The sequence below is a fragment of the Simochromis diagramma genome, unplaced genomic scaffold (genome assembly GCF_900408965.1).
Source record: "Simochromis diagramma unplaced genomic scaffold, fSimDia1.1 OVJJ01000816.1, whole genome shotgun sequence".
NCBI lineage: Eukaryota > Metazoa > Chordata > Actinopteri > Cichliformes > Cichlidae > Simochromis > Simochromis diagramma.
In genome coordinates, this window is record NW_024386908.1 from 677,430 (window position 1) to 695,333 (window position 17,904).

Sequence of the window (17,904 nt, forward strand, 5' to 3'; positions counted from 1 at the left end):
ATCTGACACCTTTGTACAACCAAACTCTACAAATTATGGCTAAAAAGCATGTTTGGTGGCAGAACTGTCACCAAACATTTTTTGTTTCAATCATTTGTTTTTTCTTAAATTACAGTGTATAATATATAGTGTCTTTCAAAGACACTTGAATTGTGTAAATCTGTTTTGTGCATTATGGATGTAAAAGCCCAACAAAGGACAAGGGCTGGAAATTAGCAATACCGTTAAATTCTTTATGAAAAAATATTAAATATATAATAAATGTAGATTTCCGGGACTCTGATCATATTACCTATTTATACCGCAGCATGCATAGGGTCTAATATAGGGTCATAGGGTTTATTTTGTGAAAACCTACTATTATTTTGAAAACTGCTTCATCGACTTCCTTGGACCCTCCAGTGTGGCCTGACGGTTCACAAGTACTTCCTCTGACACAGTTTGGGGCCAGCGTGACTAACCTCAGTTTGTTTCTTTCCTAATAAATCGCCGCGTGTGACGTTTAAATTACTGGCATTGAAACATCAGAGAGAAAAAACTATTTAACAAACACACATATTTAAAGACAGAGAACAGCTTTAACTCAAAGTCTCAAAAAGTCTCATATTAGACTTTCTCATTTTGAATGTTTCTTTTGATTAAAAATGCAGATGTTGGACTCTGCACATACATGTTCAGAGTATTTATAAGAAAGTATGCATGCACCTCATGTCCAAAGCTCATTTTTGCCTTCCAGTGAAACATCACCAAATGCTGATGCTTTTATGGAGCATTTTGTTGATACAAATGTTCATAATGTCTTTAATTGTAATGTCTTTTGTGTTATGATTGATTTTATGAGACAGATTGCAGAAGACCAGTTGAATGGAGGCTCGTAGTTTTCCCGCCACATCTGTGATAAAGTTACAGATTTTTATTTTTATGGTTTTGGAACATCTGGAACATCTGGAAAAGAACAATTAAGACTTATAATGTCAGACTGTTGTTGTAGCTCCAAGAAAGAGAAAGAAAAAAATCACACAGCACTTAAGAATGAATTCAGTCATATCAGCAGATTTATGATAAGTTAATCCACATTTTTCACTCACATAATTCGTTTGTTTCTAGTTTATTAGGCTAAAAACAGTAAAAATGCTTTTAGGTGGAGGCGGACAAAGACGCAGATTTGAATACATGGTTCGATTAAAGTAGCAGAATATAAAATTAGTTTTGTTCAGCAGTATTACGACACTTAACATTCAAACCACGGCAGACAGAGAGCTTCCTCGCACGGCTGACACACTGAAGTCCGATTTACAAATGCACATTTATTGCTGCGTCGCTTCTGCGGTCAAAGCTGGTCACTGTGCACAGTTCATAAAACACTCTTTGTTTTGGTTGTTTAATGGCCGGCTGAAAGGACGCTTTGTGCAGCGCTGGGACAGAATGTGCCTTTTTTCTGTCTACTTGGTAGGCTCGGGTGCAGCGGCGGCGGCGGCTGCGCCTTCCTCAGGCTTGGCCTTGCCGGATATGGAGTAATGATAACTCCTCATGGCCTCCTCGACCTTCTTGAAGTCAGGACGGTCCTCGTGTCTGTGAGAGAGGAGAGGGGAGGAGCAGAGAGAGGAGGCTGTGATAAATAGAAGTCACAGGATTTTAAGAGGATGCGTTGCTTGCTTAATCTGACGCTAAAAAACAAATATTCAAGAGGAAATTGTTTTCATTTACGAGGGAACGACTGAGGAATATAATGTCGTTAGGTGACAGCAGCCATGCCTGACGTATGAAAACTACATAAGTCATTAAATACACCGCTGTGAAAAGTGTTTGCCCTCCTCCTGTTGTCTTAGTTTAGTTTTTTGCACATTTGTCATACATGTGTTTCAGGTCATCAAACTAATTTTAAATGAGTCTTTTTAGACAAAAACAACAAGAGTAAATACAAAATGCAGTTTTTAAACGATTTAAGTACGTTTACTTTATTCAGGGAAAAAAGCTCCAAACCTACAGACCCTGCGTGAAAGACTAATTGCTCCCTAAAGCTAATAGCTGGTTGTGCCACTCTTGGCAGCAAGAACTGCAATCTAGCATTTGTGCTAACTGGCAATGAGTCTTTCAGCCACTCTTCGTGGCAGTATTGTTTAATTCAGCCACACTGGTGGGTTTGAGCATTAACGGTGTGTTCAAGCATCTCAGTTGGATTTGAGCTCGGACTTTGAATGGACCATTTCTTTCCCAGTTTGTTTCTTATTGTGGAAACATGAACTCTTGTTGTTTTGTTGTACATACATACAGACAACCTCTGTTTATGCCTCTCTTATATAACGCACGCACAAAACCATCGGTTTCTCACTTGTATGTCCAGCACTCTTTCATCAGTGTATATACTCGCTCTGGACACGCCGCCGGACAATCCATGCGGCTCCCGTTCTCAATGAAGCGGATCACGTCGGGTCCTTTCATTTTCTGGAGAACAAATTCAAAGACAGGCAGCGTGAGCTCTGGGATCACGTCATGCTTTGATAACCTTCTGCAGTAATCTGTCTTACCTTGTAGGGTTTCCCTCCGTAGGAGAACGCCTCCCACATGGTGACACCAAAACTCCACACGTCGCTTTTGCTGGAGAATTTGTGGAAGAGTATACATTCTGGTGCGTACCACTTGAGCGGCCATTTACCTGCAGTACGAGCCTGTGAACACAACGTTTATGATGGTAAGAAGCACGCCAAGGACTCGGCCAAAGCAAGCAAACATCGGCGATGGTATTTAGGGCCTTGGAGTGAAGGATTGCTGGGGCTCTCTGGTAACTACATCCACTCCAGATATGGGTCAGTAAATCAGTAAAATGGAAATCAATCGAGTGTTTAGTTCAAACAGGGCACCTGACACATTTTTGTCAATAACAGCTAATTACTGTTTGCACATTGTGAGGTCAGCAACTCCCAGAAGGGCAATCCATCTAAGACATACTCTCTGTTTGCACACACTGATAAAACCCACACCGGACTCTCTAATCACTCTGTATTCATGCAACTTTGTCTTGCGGTACAACAATATTAAAAAACTCGTGAGTACTTTGTAGTAGTTGTCATCTGCTCCCAGGGCCTTGGAGAGGCCAAAGTCACTGATTTTGGCGAACTGTTGATTGACCAGCAGGACGTTGCGAGCCGCTAAATCTCTGTGCACAAAGTTCTTCTCCTCCAGATACTTCATGCCCATCGACACCTGGTGCATCAGGTTCACAATGTTCTCCACCGATACGGTATCCCTGTGAGGACACATGTCCAGAGAAAAGAAGCATTAGGATATTTTTAGTACACAAATGTAGTTTTTTTCCTAAGACAGCTGGGATGGGCTCCAGCTGCACCCCCTGAACCTGGACTGGAAAAGCAGAAGTAAATAGATGGACAGACAATCGATGATGATGATGATGATGATGATGATGATGACACAAAACTTGTCCAGTTCCTTTTGATGCAACAAAACACTGAATATTATTGCAGTTTTAAGTATCCAGAAACCTTCAAATGAAGCAGCCTGAAAAATGAACCATCCTAAGTTTGAGTCTTTAAGACAGAAGTGGGGAACTCCAGGTGAGGTTTTAGATCTCACCCTGGGTCAACACACCTGAATCAATTTATTAGTTCATTACCAGGCCTCTGAAGAACTTCAGGACAGGTTGAGGAGGTCAATTAGCCGTAATCAGCTGTGTTGGATCAAGGACCTGCAGGACACCGGCCCTCGAGGCCTGGAGTTGGACACCCCTGCCTTAAGACATATTTGGAGTTTTGGAATCATCCACCTCTCCATTTTCTGCTGCTTTTCCAGCTCCGAGTCACGGGGGCAACAGTCTGAGCTGAAACGCCTCATCCAGATGTTCAGGGGAAATACCGAGGTGTTGGCAAAATGTGAGCTCTGTCCTGGTTCTGCCCCAGGGCCTTCACCTGGGAGGACATGCCCAAAACACCTCACCTAGGATGGCTCTCAGCTGGAGAAGCTTTTGCGTGTCATTCCCCTGCTCTTTTATCTATCTCTAATATCTCTATTGACTGGACTTGAGTTATAGGCTGCTCTTTGCTTTACTTAAGTCTTGGAAAGAGTGAAGGTGGCTATTAAAATGTTATCCTGGCACTAAAGCAAACACATAACCTAAAGGACGTGTAAAATCACATCCCCATGTTCCAACTTCTGCCCTTCGAGAGCTGCTGCTGTCCATACAGAGTACGGTCTTGCCTGCTCTCCTATAAAATTAAGATGTAAGAAAGCGTACGTTCACTTTTGTTGTTCTGTATTTATTCCGTCGTAACGTGACAGTTCTGAGAATACATGGAGCTGCCACAGGAAAAAAGAACAGCCTCATAAAGATCAGAAATGTCTTGGACGAACAGATTGTCTGATTCATTCCTCATCAGCATGTCATGGCAAGGACTTCTGCAGTGTCAGTATCAGAATCCACCTGAGAAGTACAGACTTGTACCAGGACGCACTTTGAGGGCTCACCTTGAATAGAAAGGGCTTATAGTAGCACCACTCTGTTTACTATTTACCACGTAGAAGAGCTGAGTTCTTTGAGATAAAGTAAGATTATTCACATCGACATGTTTTGATCCTTGTTACAGCTGAAAGATTTCTATGCATGAAACTGACTGACCCTAAACCACAGCCCTGTTTGGAGCAAAGCCCATCCTGGGGCAGTGCATGTCTGTGGGAGCTGTTAGGGTTACACTGACATGTATGTATTTTTGTAAAGTCAGAGCGTAATCTGATCTGACTCTACACATGCTATATAGGATTCGTAAGGATCTGAGTGTCATGAAAAACAATAAATGAGATGTTTTTTTTATATAAAAATATGTAAATCAGACCTTAATCAGTCTCCTAGTTACACTCCTAAAACTGAAATCTCACTATTGCTGGTTTAAAAAATCCTCTGAAGTTTTATTCACTAAAGATTTTTTTTAAAGGTTTACTTGAGTCATTTGTGTTATTTCAACAAAATACTGTGTTTTTTGGATTTACTTTAAAAAATGTACAATGAATGTAAAACATTGAAGCAATACATAAAATATATAAAATAAATACGTAACTGATAAATAAATGAAATAAAAAATATTAACACTTTTATTCAAAAGTTATGTCAAGTGGTTCCACCCAACCGTGCTGCAGGTTAGGATAACTGCTAAGAAACTGACTCAAAGAAAAACCAGAGTTTGCCAATAAATAAATAAATAAATAAACTTTTTTTAAGCGTAACTACAAACAGTTAAAGATGAACTTACTTGTTGGAGGAGAGGAATTTGTTCAGCGGTCCGGCAGAAGCCATCTCCATGACCAGCATAAGACAGTCTGCGTTGCACAGGCCAAGCATGCGGACGATGAACGGGTTACTCAGCTGGTGCATGATCTCTGCCTCCCGCATCATCTCCTCCTTCACCAGCTTCTCGTTGTCGTTCTTCAGCACCTTGACGGCCACGTCTATCTGACCCCTGAATCCAAACAAAACACAGGCAGCGACATCAGTAGACGCACGGTGTACGCACGCCGCACGCACGTACGGCTCAGCGTCTGTTTTTAAAATGTTCGGCTCCTCACGATTCTGTTTTGAAGACTCCCTTCTTGACACAGCCAAAGTTCCCAGAGCCGAGCTCCACCTCGTCCATCAGCAGGTCGGACCTCTGGATGTTGAACCTCTTGATATCATTGGGGTTGTGATACGGGTTGAATCCATTGCAGTCCATGGGGAGAAGGTCGCGGTCTTCGGGCACAGTAGTCTTTGCAGGACCAGGAGCTGCAAAGTACAAATTGCACACAATAAACTGCATGTACTTTGTTTGTAGATATAATGTGCAAAACATTTCAAACTTGAAGGTTTTACATTCAAAATCACGTATCAGAGTCTAAAACATGATGCACTCGTATAAATTAATTACCCAGTGATATATTAACTGGACACTGTTACTGAGGAATTACATTTTTTAACTCACAACCTTTAAACACAGCGCTTGGCATGCAGTTATAATCTATCAGATTTCAGTCTTCCTTCTACGACTGATTGTGTAATTGTGAGTTTTTTATTTGAACGCATCCTTGCAGGAACAGCCATCGCAGTTTATGCTCAATGCTGCGTGTGTGTTTGCACTGCTGGCTACCGACCTCGAGGTGGCGGTGTGTATCCATTGTTGCGTGTCCTCTGAAAGGAATGACAAAGAAATAAATCTTAGAGGATGAAGACGTGCGCTGACTTGAACAGTGCAGGATGTACCGACTACTTACACTGGGAAGACTGGGTGTCTCTGAAAAATGACAGGAGAATTTCATTAGTGAATAGAATCAAAAAAGGACGTCGCGTATTATATTATTCATATTATGAATAAACCACAATATAAACTGCAAATTCAGGCTGAGATGTGATTAAAAAAGGAAAGATTGGTCAGTACTTCCAACAGCAGCTTTGCCGTTGACACACGCCTCTCCGAGAACGGTTACAAGGCCGTCAGGTTTCATCTTCAGATACTCCACCAGCTGAACATTGAGAATAAGTTTGGTTTAAGCCAGAAAAACGACACACAGGTAAAGAGGAAGAAAAAAAGAGCCTGAGGACCGACCTGCCAGACTGTGTCAAACTTTGTTCCCTCAGGCATAGAGAATTTCCCCGACTTGTCCTGGAGGATCTGATAGTGGTACACCGTTTTCCCGTACACCATGGAGAGAGCGTATGTGCCAGACTCCTCTCTGTCTCTGATTCTGAGGAACAAAACACACATAAATGCAAAATCTTTACCCAACAAACAAACACAGCAGGCTTTTTTAAAAAGAAGCAAAAACTTACAGAAACTTGCCGTCCGGTTGTGCTCCCGAGTAAAGCCGCCTCTCCCCCTCATGGCGGGAGATTTTGCCGTGGTACCAAGGCATTTTCTCGTGGGCTGTAGTTGCGATCAGCTTCTCGAGCTGAGGAGCTTGACTGATGATGGCCTGCTCCATGGCTTCGCCCTGAACCAGAAAAATGATCACGTGTTATCTCCGTGTTTTGCAATAATGACTTTTTATCTAAAATTGCGGGGAGGACTGCATCGCAGCTTGCTGGTGTTTCTGAATTTGCTCACGCTGGGTGTCAAATGCGGTGGAAGGTGGTGCATGTGAAGCTCAGAGAGGGAACGTTATGACACTCGAGCTGCAGGCGAATTCTGCATAGACGTGGAGCTAGTTTGGCTCTTCAGTTGTATCACCGGTGTCAAAAAGATACTGATCGTTGTATGTGGCAGGTTACTGGAGGAGGCACAAGTGAAAATGCTCTTCTTAGCTTTAGTCTTGTTGACTAATTCTTTCAGTGCTGTCATCTCAGACCCTCGTACTCCCACCTGGCCTGCCTTTTCTTTCCAGTTACCTGCTCACTTTGTTCCTATTCCCCCATCTTGACTCTTTACTTTAGCTTCTACCGTCTGTCTCATACTTTTGGTTCTCGTTTCTAAGAACTGTAGCTTGTTAGTGCAACTACTTTCCCCAGGCCACAGAAACCTTCAGAGGAACTGAGAGCTCCTACCTGTGTTCCTACTTGAGGAAAGGTTTGGAGAGATTGTGTGTGGGCAAGGTTTCTCCCACTCCACCAAAAAAGTCCCTTCAGAAATGTCAGTTAAACCAGACTCTAACATACGGCTTGCGGGGAAGACCTTTCCCCGAGTTAGAGTCCGATCGGGGCCACAAAATGAAAACGTTGCAGAGAAGAAGGTCACAACTTCAAACTTCTCGTTGTATTTGCAGAGAGCCATTAAGAAGGGAGGGATTGTCCGAGTCCGAGGTCTGGGCCGTCACAAGTTTTTCAAAAGTTGTTTAAAGTCTACCAGCAAAGTGTGACCTGGCGCTGCCACACCACTGATCTTTAACTTTGAACACTTTGTTTCTTTGTAACGACATTCACTGACTGATGTGGGAAAACTGACACATGTTGGTAAGATTGCTGATTTTTGATAAGACACCTCGTGTTGTTGTTTTTTTAAATAGTGGTTCATTAAATGTGAAGGTTTCTCAGACGTACGTGTACTTTTAAAAACATATCTACATGTCAGTACAGCAGTGGAAAGTTTTATCTGTGCAGCTGCTCTCAAATAACCACAAAAAAACAAAATGGAAAATTTTGCTTACAGGCGAAAACATTTATCAGATCACAAATTTTTTGTTTTGTATAAATTTTTCACCCATCAGCAGATTTTCTATTTGGTTTATTTGCTATATTTTGCAGTGCGATGAGGGCGGAAAATATAACGACTGAAGAGATCACTTTGACTGCACTGTACAGCGGGCTGGATGCAGACATCACAGCTATCTCCATGAGCAGAAGTCAGCACATTTGCATGGTTAATTTTTGTAAAAACAACAACCGTAGTTTGTTAGGAAGACATTTAAACATATTCAATATCACAGAAAAGTAATTATAGCTAAAAAATGAACTTTTCAGTCTCCGAAATGCTCAGGTAAAGTACAAGTAGCTCAAAACTCTACCCTACATGGTTATTTTCTTTTTCTAAACTCTTCAGCAGCACCCGACACCCGGCTCACCTCCAGATTCCAGGTCTGCTTCACGTACTCCCTCAGCATGTTTTCTCTCAGACTGTCAAACACGCCTTGCTTGATCGGCGTATCTGGGGAGCGTAGACACGGCTTCTTCAGGAGGCACACCAGGCCGTCGGAGTCTTTGCTGTAAAACTCACAGAGTTCTGCAGGGCCACAGTGAGGCTTCCCTCCTGTGATGCAGTAAGTCCCGTTAAGCTGTTTCTCTACGGAGTAATGGTGGAACTCCAGGTTCCACACGATAGACAAGACGTAGCCCCCCAGACTGCGGAGACACTGCCGCAGCAAGAAGAGGCCGTCGGACATCCCGGCCAGCTTCAGGTGCTGCTCGGCGTCCGAGCGACTGACGCTGCCGTAGAAGAAAGGCAGCTCGGCCGCAGGGTCGATGGACATGGTGAGACCTGGTAAAAGTTGGCCTGGCCTTGAAGTCCTGGATGTAATCAGTGAGAGAGAAACTAGAGAGACAGAGAGGGGGGAGGGGGGGACATTTCTTTGAGAAAACTGACCAACAGATTTAAACAAATTTGCCACCTCTGACCGCTCGGCTTTTTTAGTTTCTACCTCCTCCACTCACAGCCAGATCAATGCAACTTTCTAATTTACCAAATTACAAATACAAGTTGGTGGGAATACAGCTTAAAAATGGACAACACTAAAATCAGTGCTACAAAAAGCAACAAAAAAGCCCCAAAAGACACACACACACACACACACACACACACACAACACAAACACACACACACACACACACCACACACACACACACAACCGCCCTGTATAACCTCACCTTCTCTTCCCTTCCCAGCTGTGTTACACTAGGATCTACAACAAACCCAACAGAGCTGCACTTCTCAGGAGCCTGACACGTACAAGTGAGGAGACATATGTGGGGATGTGACACTTAGCATGAGGCACCCACACTTTGAGACTGCATAAAGTTTGCAGGTTAACAAAGTGATGACACAAGCCACAACAGGAAGTCGCAGTCCGCCCTCACAGCCTCCTTTCTCCAGCGTGTCGCTCTTCCGTTGAACAGGTGCTGTACGGTTACAGAACATTCCCTCTGCTTTAAAACTCATCGTTTTTTCATTTTATGGAACAAAAAAACGGAGATCAAAGTATCGTTACTGTAACAAGTGTGTGCGCGATGAGAAGCGCTGGTACTCGGTTGACTTTATTGTGAACGGGAGTAAGGACAACTTTAAAATCAAAAGGGTTTCGACTGCAGCGTGGAACGGTTACGCGACAACAAGCAGAAGATGTTTGAGATAAAGAGGGAAATCGACAGCGATCACAAGACGTCACAGGCATCAGCTCAGAAAACCCAGAAAGGAAATGATCTGAAATGAAGAGAAAGATCGAGATTTCATGAAGACACGCAGGAGATCAGCCAGGCTGCTCCTGAGCTCTTCTTCAATTTGGGAGTAAATAAAGACGAGAAGCACATTTAAACAAAGCGGCATGCAAACTGATACGTGATTGTCTTTGTGTTATTCTCACTATGTGTCCATCAGTTTCATTTCTTCATATCAGTGAAAACTTCACCCCCTCACAAAAGAGTGCAGTTTTTATAACGATGAAATTATAAACCTAAAACCTGACATACACAGCATGTGCCATAAGTTACTTACAGTAAAACAGGAGGTGTGATTACCAAAAGCTGGCAAATCTACTTTACTGTAATTTAACTTCTTACACCGTAACATATAACATGTTTTTAAACACTATGTGAAATAAAAAGTGCAAAACCTCAGCTTCCTGGTTATATACCTGAGCTGCTTCCCACATCAACAGTGGACAACCAAACAGCAACATACGACTGCCACAAGAAACCAGGTTTTACTGCAGCATGACCTCCAAAACGCCACAACAAAGACCAGACCCTACAGTGTGGACAAATGGATGTCGCCTAGACATGAGCAGCGATGCTGGAGCGCTTCATGATCTGCACCTAAAAGGTGTTTATTTTAGTCAGTATGGATGTGCAGCACATGGAAAACTGGTTTTTCTAACGAATGGAGACTAACTGTTCATACGTTTATTCAACTTCTGCACCACCTAATCCGATCTCAACACACGGGAATAACTATTATGGAGTTTATTTTTATTTTTAATGCAGAAAGGTGTTTATCTTTTTGCTGTCATTTGACTTTAAAGCTAAAATAAGCTTCTTCTTTCTTTTTTTTTTACCCCATTCTGCTTAAATTTAGTGTGCAAATTTGCTTATTGCATTATTTTATATTAATGTACATTTAATTATTTTTATTTTAGACTGCTTTGAGAGAAAAAAAGGCAATTTAAAGGCATCAACTTGAGCTCCATGTAAGCACTTTCTGATATTTTATAGATAAACAATAAATGACTTGCATCTTGTTTGTGTATGTGTTGAGAAAGGAGGTCTACTCCTGTAAAAAGTCTATAAATGGATGCAAGTGACTCTATTCTTTTTCCCCCCATTTCTCATTTAAATTCCCCATACACTGTGGGGCGTTTAAGTGGGTAGCGCGGTGATACAGCAGCTCAAAATTTATGATCAACTTCTGTGATATTACTTGAGCAAACTGAAAGGGAAAGTGTATTTAATAACAAACCCCCTTTAACAGACCGTGACAAGCATATTAGCCATGCTGCTGTAATTTACGACCAAACTAACCAAAACACTGACGGCTTTCCAACAAAACATTAAAAGGTCCAACAACAGCAGAAGCCAAGTCCCGGCTCTGCGTGTGCTCTTTATAAACTAAGAGTTTGGTGCTTTCTTTCTTTTTTCTCCGCCCTCCCTCTTTTTATTTAACAAAAACAAAGACTGGCGGGAGATGAGGCGACACATGGCACGGTTCCTGAGCCAAGCTTTGAACCCACACTGTTGCGGGGTGTCTTTCATGCAGCGCCCGGGACTAACACACAGAAACTGTTTGCATGCAGTGTATAATTCCCTCTGATGTGCAAAGAATACTTTGGTACAAGAGTGTTGCAGAGTAAGCAGATAGTGATTGACCCAATGAGTGGTGGAAAAAAAGAGTCCTATGAGTCACTCTGTTTTCAGCAAGCCGAGGACTCGACACGAGATCTCGAGGCCTGAACGCTCGTTTTCCACAGAGAACAGAGAGGAAGTTTTCTGGTGTGAGAGTAAATGCAATTAAATAGGAATCAAAAACCTGATTGTGTTTGTCATTTGGTCAAACTCGTCTGTTCTCGGCAGACTCGCAGCTCCAGGTTATCGTTTTAGATGGCAGTGATAACGGGGGGTTGTGACAGAGCGAAACGAAACACGGCGGCCATTATGATCTTTCCGGTGGGTTCACCATTTCTATCTTGTCATAATGGCTAACCCGCCACAACATTATGTGCTCGGACGCACGAGCTCCGACAGACTATGCGAATACTTTGAATACTTTGACATCTTCAAACCATTTGCGCTCGGATAAAAGCGACGAGGTCGAGCTTTTAAAGGCGACCTCAGCGCAAGCGTCAAGTGTTTATTCAAGTAAACCACAATTAGGAAGCGTAAACATTAGCAGCGGAAACACATTCGACATGAAGGCAGAGCAGCGCTTAGAGCTGACAGCGTTATGTGCTCATGTTTAGCGTTTACAGTCCTCAACTTTTTTTTAGCTGTGTGCGTTAGCGTGCTAACACGTGCTAATGTGAAGGAAGAACTAAACGAGGAAGAAGATGGGGACGTCGTTGACAAAAGTGAAGAGGACTTTAATTTTTTTAAACAGTTTTTGCTGAAATATTTAAAAAATAATTTTAAAAAAACCCAACCCCATTGTGGCCTCTGGACCCAGATAGCGGGGCTACTTATGGCTCGCTAGCAAATGCTACGTAAGCTAGATCTGGCCTAATACTCAGTAGACAAGCTTGACATCTGTCACACCAAGCCTCGTGTGGCCCAGCTGTCACAACACACCTGTAATCTGACCCATATAAGATGAACCAGGGGCTTCTGGCCCACAGAAAACCTGGAAAATGATCATTTATTGCAAAGAAAAGCCAGCGCGTCATCACAGTCACTGTTATTCTTCACAGTACTTTTCTCAGATGTTTCAGTCTGACGCGTGGTAACCAAGTACAGCTACAGATTTTAGAAAAAGAAACCATTTGTGTAATATTTGTGTTACTGAGTGTAAACTCCTCCTCGGCTCATTTAAACAGCAGAAATATTATTAATATGTGGGCACAGTCACAGTGTTGAAGTGGGGAACCCGACAAGAGGCAGAAACGTGCTTGGTGTAAATAGCGATCAGTCAAATAGCTGCTTAACTGGCTGCTGAGAACAACATGACAAAAAGCAAATCACCAGAACAGTGTTGGTCCTTATCACGCACGAACGCACCAGCGTGAGCTCAGACAGTCGATGTGCCTCTCTGTTTTCTGTAGATTACCCACTGATATTAAATCAAGAGCATAGCAGTGATAACTGTTTAGAGTTTTTCATGATTATTTTCTTTGTGATATCAGGAAGTTAGCTCATGGCTGTGCAACTCGAAGCATTTCTCTGTACATACATCAATGCGCGAGACTGTGTAGGCACCTCAAAACAGACAATGTGCCCTTTAACTGTCACATATGAAATTATTTTTCCAACAAAACTGAGCGAGCGTTCGAAGCGTGTAGGTGGAGTTGGATAAGAAAGTGCATCTGAAATCAGGAGCCCAAATGCCCCAAAGTGAATCATTATTTCCTGAATCAGTGGAAAAAAGTTGTTGTTAGATCCTGTTATCTGCTTTATGTTTTCCAAAGTCTGTACAGCACCTGGGAAATAACCTGACAAGATGTGATTAAATCACATTAACTGTTCAGGCCTACCTCGGGTAGGATTCATTAGCATTCAAAGAGAGATTTTTACTCCTCTTAACAATAACTCTACTTTGATTTCTGTTCACTATAATGAGTGTTTGTGTCAACCGTGTCTTTATCTAAAAATAAACTATGCTAAAACTCTGAATATCACACTGTGAGTTAAACAGAGCCCGTTCTGCACGTAAAAATTCATCTTCTGCTCGTCCAAACCGATTCTGTCCGACTGTGGCCGACACATGTAGCAGATATGCCTCAGTGCAGCACCCAAAATACATCCAGTCATTTTAAGAACAGTTACAAGGGATCACAGACACACACGGACCTCTTGGGTGTCTTAAAACCTACACCATTTTTTTTTGGGTTTTCTATTCCAAGTCGCAATGAAAGCAGCTATTTATGTTTTGAGCATGTAATGACTGCTTTTCTGAGCCAGAGCAACAATGCCGCGGCCGACTGCGGTGCACGCACTCTTTTATTCTCCTTTTTTTTGACTGTTTCTATATAGTTGTGAATATAAAACAAACCTCAGTTGGAATTAAATTTAACTGATCGATTAGATCTTGTTGGACTGAAGTCATCAAAAACTTTGTAAATGAATAGCTAAACTACATTTTCACGTGTTTCATGGCCTCATGTTGCTATTAAATCAACGTTTACTCAAATATGTGAATTCTCGAGCACATCGAGTTCAAACTCCTTTGCAGCTTTTTGTCTGTATAACTTCATTACAGCAGCTTCTCAGGCTCAGACTTCAGGTCGTCTTACTTTCACCCACCTTACTGGGCTGTCGTGTTTTTCCACACAAGACACAAGTATATACATAAGTGTAACTAACCAGTTTAACCAATACGACACAGTCTGTTGTTACATAATCAGATATAAAAAAAACTTACAGAGCACTGTTGTTCCAGGCAGACGCAGAGCGGTGTTGTTGCTTCAGAGGCAAAGATATATCTGTTGATCTGACAGAAATGTAAGGTGCTGTGAAGACGCGAGGGTTTAGAGACAATGACACACACACACACACACACACAAACCCACACACAGGCAAAACGGCAAATGGCATGCGTGGAGGGCTGATTTCAGTTTGACTGTCACCAGTGAGCCTCTCAGTTAAGTTAAATCCCAGCTGATGTATTACAATCTGTACAGTGCCATGTCTGAATATGCGAAACAGTGAATTAATATTAGAAGAATAAACCAGCATTATTGGGGAGTTACTCTTTTTTGCTTTCGAGATGAAAACGATTTGGTCTGCTGGTTGAACTCGAGTCAGGATGCACTTACTTAGCCCATGAACAAAGGCAAAGAGATTCCTCTGTCCATAGAATAAAAAAACGAACATCTTACATGTTAAAGGTCAAAAATTTGCATGCTCGATCTTCTTTGTCTTCCGCACTTCTGCACCACCATCAGCCTAACTGCCCCAGGCTGGTGTTAGTCACCGACCGTCTGCCGCTTCATGCTCGTGGTGGTCTGAGTAGGCTTTTGCACCTCTTGCCCTAAACCTACATCTAAGGATGCCTAATTATTAAAATGATGGCCTCGTTCTTCGAGCAGTCTTCTCTTCATGTTGCAATCATCCTATTTATTTATACAAAGTCAGCCACGCAAAAGCTGTAAAATAGCAAGTGGTGGTTTTACACAAGGCGCTGACCTATTTTTCAGCACCTGTAGATAGATGACATTTGACCATCATGAGTTTCCCCTTGTTTACGGCGCAATGCTCCGTCTGTTTATCTGTTTTTGCATTTCACATTCTCACATGACAGCTGAACACGTGCAGTCAGCTGGCACTGTCCCGATGAATTGATAGGATTTAAATATAAAGAGTGGAGACAGCAGAAAAGACAGCTGGCCAGGTGCTGTCCAAAATGAACATATGTTTACAATATATACAAAACACTTTATATCGATAGTCTTTTAGATGAATTGTTAAAATTATAAAATACATTAAAGGTTAAAAGGTTAAGTCATAGTAACATAGTAACATAGTAACATAGTAACATAGTAACAGTAACCTCTTCCTGATTTCTTAGTTTTTTGGCATATTTGTGACACTTAAATAGAGACAAAAATAACCAGAGTAAATACAAAAAGCGGTTTTTGGGGTGGCTGTGGTAGTGTGATGGTCTCGGGTTGCTTTGCTGCTTCAGGGCGACTTGCTGTAATTGATGGAACCTGGATTCTGCTGTCTGCTGGAGGATGTCCAGCCATCACTCGGGTTATGCAGCAGGTCAGTGATCCGAAACACATCATAAGTCTACCTCTGAGTGACTAAAGCAAAAGAGGTTTTGGAGAGGCCTAGTCAAAGTCCGGACTCAAATCCGATTGAGATGTGTTGGCATGAACTTAAACAAGCTTTTCGTGTTTTAAAATCCTCCAATGTGGCTGAATTCAAACAATTCTACAAAGAAGATTTGGCGAAGAATTCCTCCACAGTGATGTAAAAGACTGATTGTCAGTTATCACAAACACTTGACTGCAGTTCTTCCAGCTGTCAGATTTAGGGGGCGATGACTTTTCACGTACGGCCGGGTAGGGTTGGAGTATTTGTTTTGTATTTACTCTGGTTATTTTTCTCTAATATTACAATTAGTTTGATGATGTGAAACATGTAAGTGTGACAAATATACCAAAAGGGAGCAAAAGAAATCGGGAAGGGGGCAAATACTTTTTCAAAGCGTTGTATCTTAGCAGCAAAAAGACTAGAGGGAGGGAAATATGTAGCTGGTGTAACATCCAAAAGCACATTCATGTTACATTCTTTGTTTAATTTCTACACATGTAAAAAAAAATTTAAATGTGTAAAAGCGTTAATTTGATATTTTACAGGAAGCTTTGAGGTTTTTACTGTGAGTGGTTGCTAGGCAACCGAGGTAACTGCTGGAGACTTCTGGCATAAATTTTGGTCTTTTTTCTGAATTTTTATAGGTTTTACAGCATTTCCTACTGATAAAGACCCCAAACCCATTTACTAAAGCAATTAACTTATGACTAAACAATTAAATGACAGAAATGTAACTTTTTTAACCGTCTACTCTAGAAATTTCTGTTTTTCATAATAGATTTTAAAAAAAATCCCCAGGATATTTCTGTGAATTAACAAAAACCTGTTTTATAATCACAGGACAGTCTGGGCAATGACCTGGAGCACTTTTTATGTAATTTCACACATTTATTTCTGACAATTTAAGCCCAAACTTGCGCTTCGTTACACGTATAGATACATGTACACGTCTAAGTTACAGAACTTGTGGTGTAGCCAGGATACTGTGTTGAGGGAGAATTGCCATCATGACATAACAGACATCTACTCTCCACTCCAGCACCTGTGCGATACCCACAGCACCAAACCAACAGCAGGGATAGCAAACCCCACACACACTCAACCCCCACCTCTGCAGCGGCTGCAGCTGCTTCTTTGGAGTTGCAGATCTGGCACCGAGTCAGCAGGATCCCGCTGAATCCAGTCCTGCAAAAACAGACAAAACGAAACCACAGAGGAAAATGTTTTCCTACAAAATAAAAGCATGCATTTCACAGGTAGGAAGTTTCAGCCATGTCCTAATCGGAGCAATAAGTCAGTTTAATTTGGTCGAATTCAGACTGAAGTGGTAGAACTGATCACCAGGTTGAACCCAAAAGCAGGTGTGGGTAATTCGCCCCAAGAATGACCTCTTAAAAGTCACCACAACAAGAGCTCCTTGAAACAAAGTGTGGAAAGCACACGCTCCTAATCGAGTTATGCTTCTCAGAGAGGTCAAAGTTAGATTGTGGCGCTCAAGAACTCGCAAAAAATAGGATTTATTTGAGCTTAGACCTCAGACTTCTTTTTATATCGAGCTGAGCAGGGCCAGATTTCCACGAAGTGGTGTAATCTGCAGGATTTATTTATTTATTTAAAGCATTTTATAGGATTTCCGGTCTGAAAACAGCCAAACAGTATGCTCAGTGAGAAGGACTAGATGCCTTCTGCTTCTAAAACAGTTCGAGCTTGAGCCACTATTTAAGCTGTTTTACTGGACTCAGTGTCAGGTCTGTCATGCGCAAAGAAAACACAAACTGACCAACCACATTTTTATGCACAGTGTTCACGGGTTACAGGTATGCGTGATACAAAGTTGCGTAAAGGTCTTAGACCAACATCAGCTATCTTGGCCACAGCTCTGTATTTCTCATCGGCCCCTTGCCAACTGTGGAGTCCTGCCAAGACAAACTTTATTTTGAAATTTTTGCTCCCGGACGTTTCTATTTTTACCACGGGGGAAATTGACACCAGACTCCTTCTCTCCGCTTGTGGAAGAAGTTGAGTCTCCTCAGTCTCCTGCCGGCACCGCCTCCTCTCCGCTCGGCTGCTGAGGACAGACTCACATCGGAAACTTCTGCACGGGGACACGGGAAGGTAGGTCACCGAGCTCGGCTCCACTCTCTCTCATGCACAGCTCTGTAAGAAGGAAAGGCACTGCCCTGGCATGATGCTGGCTCTTCTAAGCTCTTGTCCGCTCCTTCCTGCAGAAACACTGCATGTCGCCCATATTTCGTGAGGCTCTT

At 42.2% G+C, this 17,904-nt stretch overlaps 2 protein-coding genes across 3 annotated transcripts in view; one reads left to right on the forward strand and one right to left on the reverse strand.

Annotated features, from left to right (window-relative positions):
- Positions 1 to 893: 893 nt before the first annotated feature.
- Positions 894 to 14,371, reverse strand: LOC120735556 (tyrosine-protein kinase ZAP-70). 2 transcript variants are annotated; one of them, XM_040034964.1, is made up of 13 exons: positions 14,244 to 14,371; positions 8,533 to 8,999; positions 6,809 to 6,969; positions 6,585 to 6,723; positions 6,417 to 6,501; positions 6,253 to 6,272; positions 6,133 to 6,169; positions 5,572 to 5,767; positions 5,259 to 5,465; positions 3,055 to 3,247; positions 2,529 to 2,669; positions 2,333 to 2,445; positions 894 to 1,572 (listed from the first exon to the last, which is right to left on the reverse strand). In XM_040034964.1, the coding sequence occupies exons 2-13, from the start codon at positions 8,935 to 8,937 to the stop codon at positions 1,443 to 1,445; spliced, it is 1,827 nt and encodes a 608-aa protein (XP_039890898.1). In that variant the 5' UTR covers positions 8,938 to 8,999; positions 14,244 to 14,371; the 3' UTR covers positions 894 to 1,442. The 2 variants fall into 2 exon arrangements, with proteins under 2 accessions (XP_039890898.1, XP_039890899.1); XM_040034965.1 differs by lacking the exon at positions 14,244 to 14,371 and adding an exon at positions 9,332 to 10,727.
- A 2,693-nt stretch (positions 14,372 to 17,064) lies between these two features.
- adamts10 (ADAM metallopeptidase with thrombospondin type 1 motif, 10) overlaps positions 17,065 to 17,904 on the forward strand; it is a 53,061-nt gene continuing 52,221 nt past the window's right edge. The window contains exon 1 of the mRNA XM_040034963.1: positions 17,065 to 17,755. The gene's annotated coding sequence lies outside the window, so the exon portion shown is untranslated. The remainder of the gene's footprint in view (positions 17,756 to 17,904) is intronic.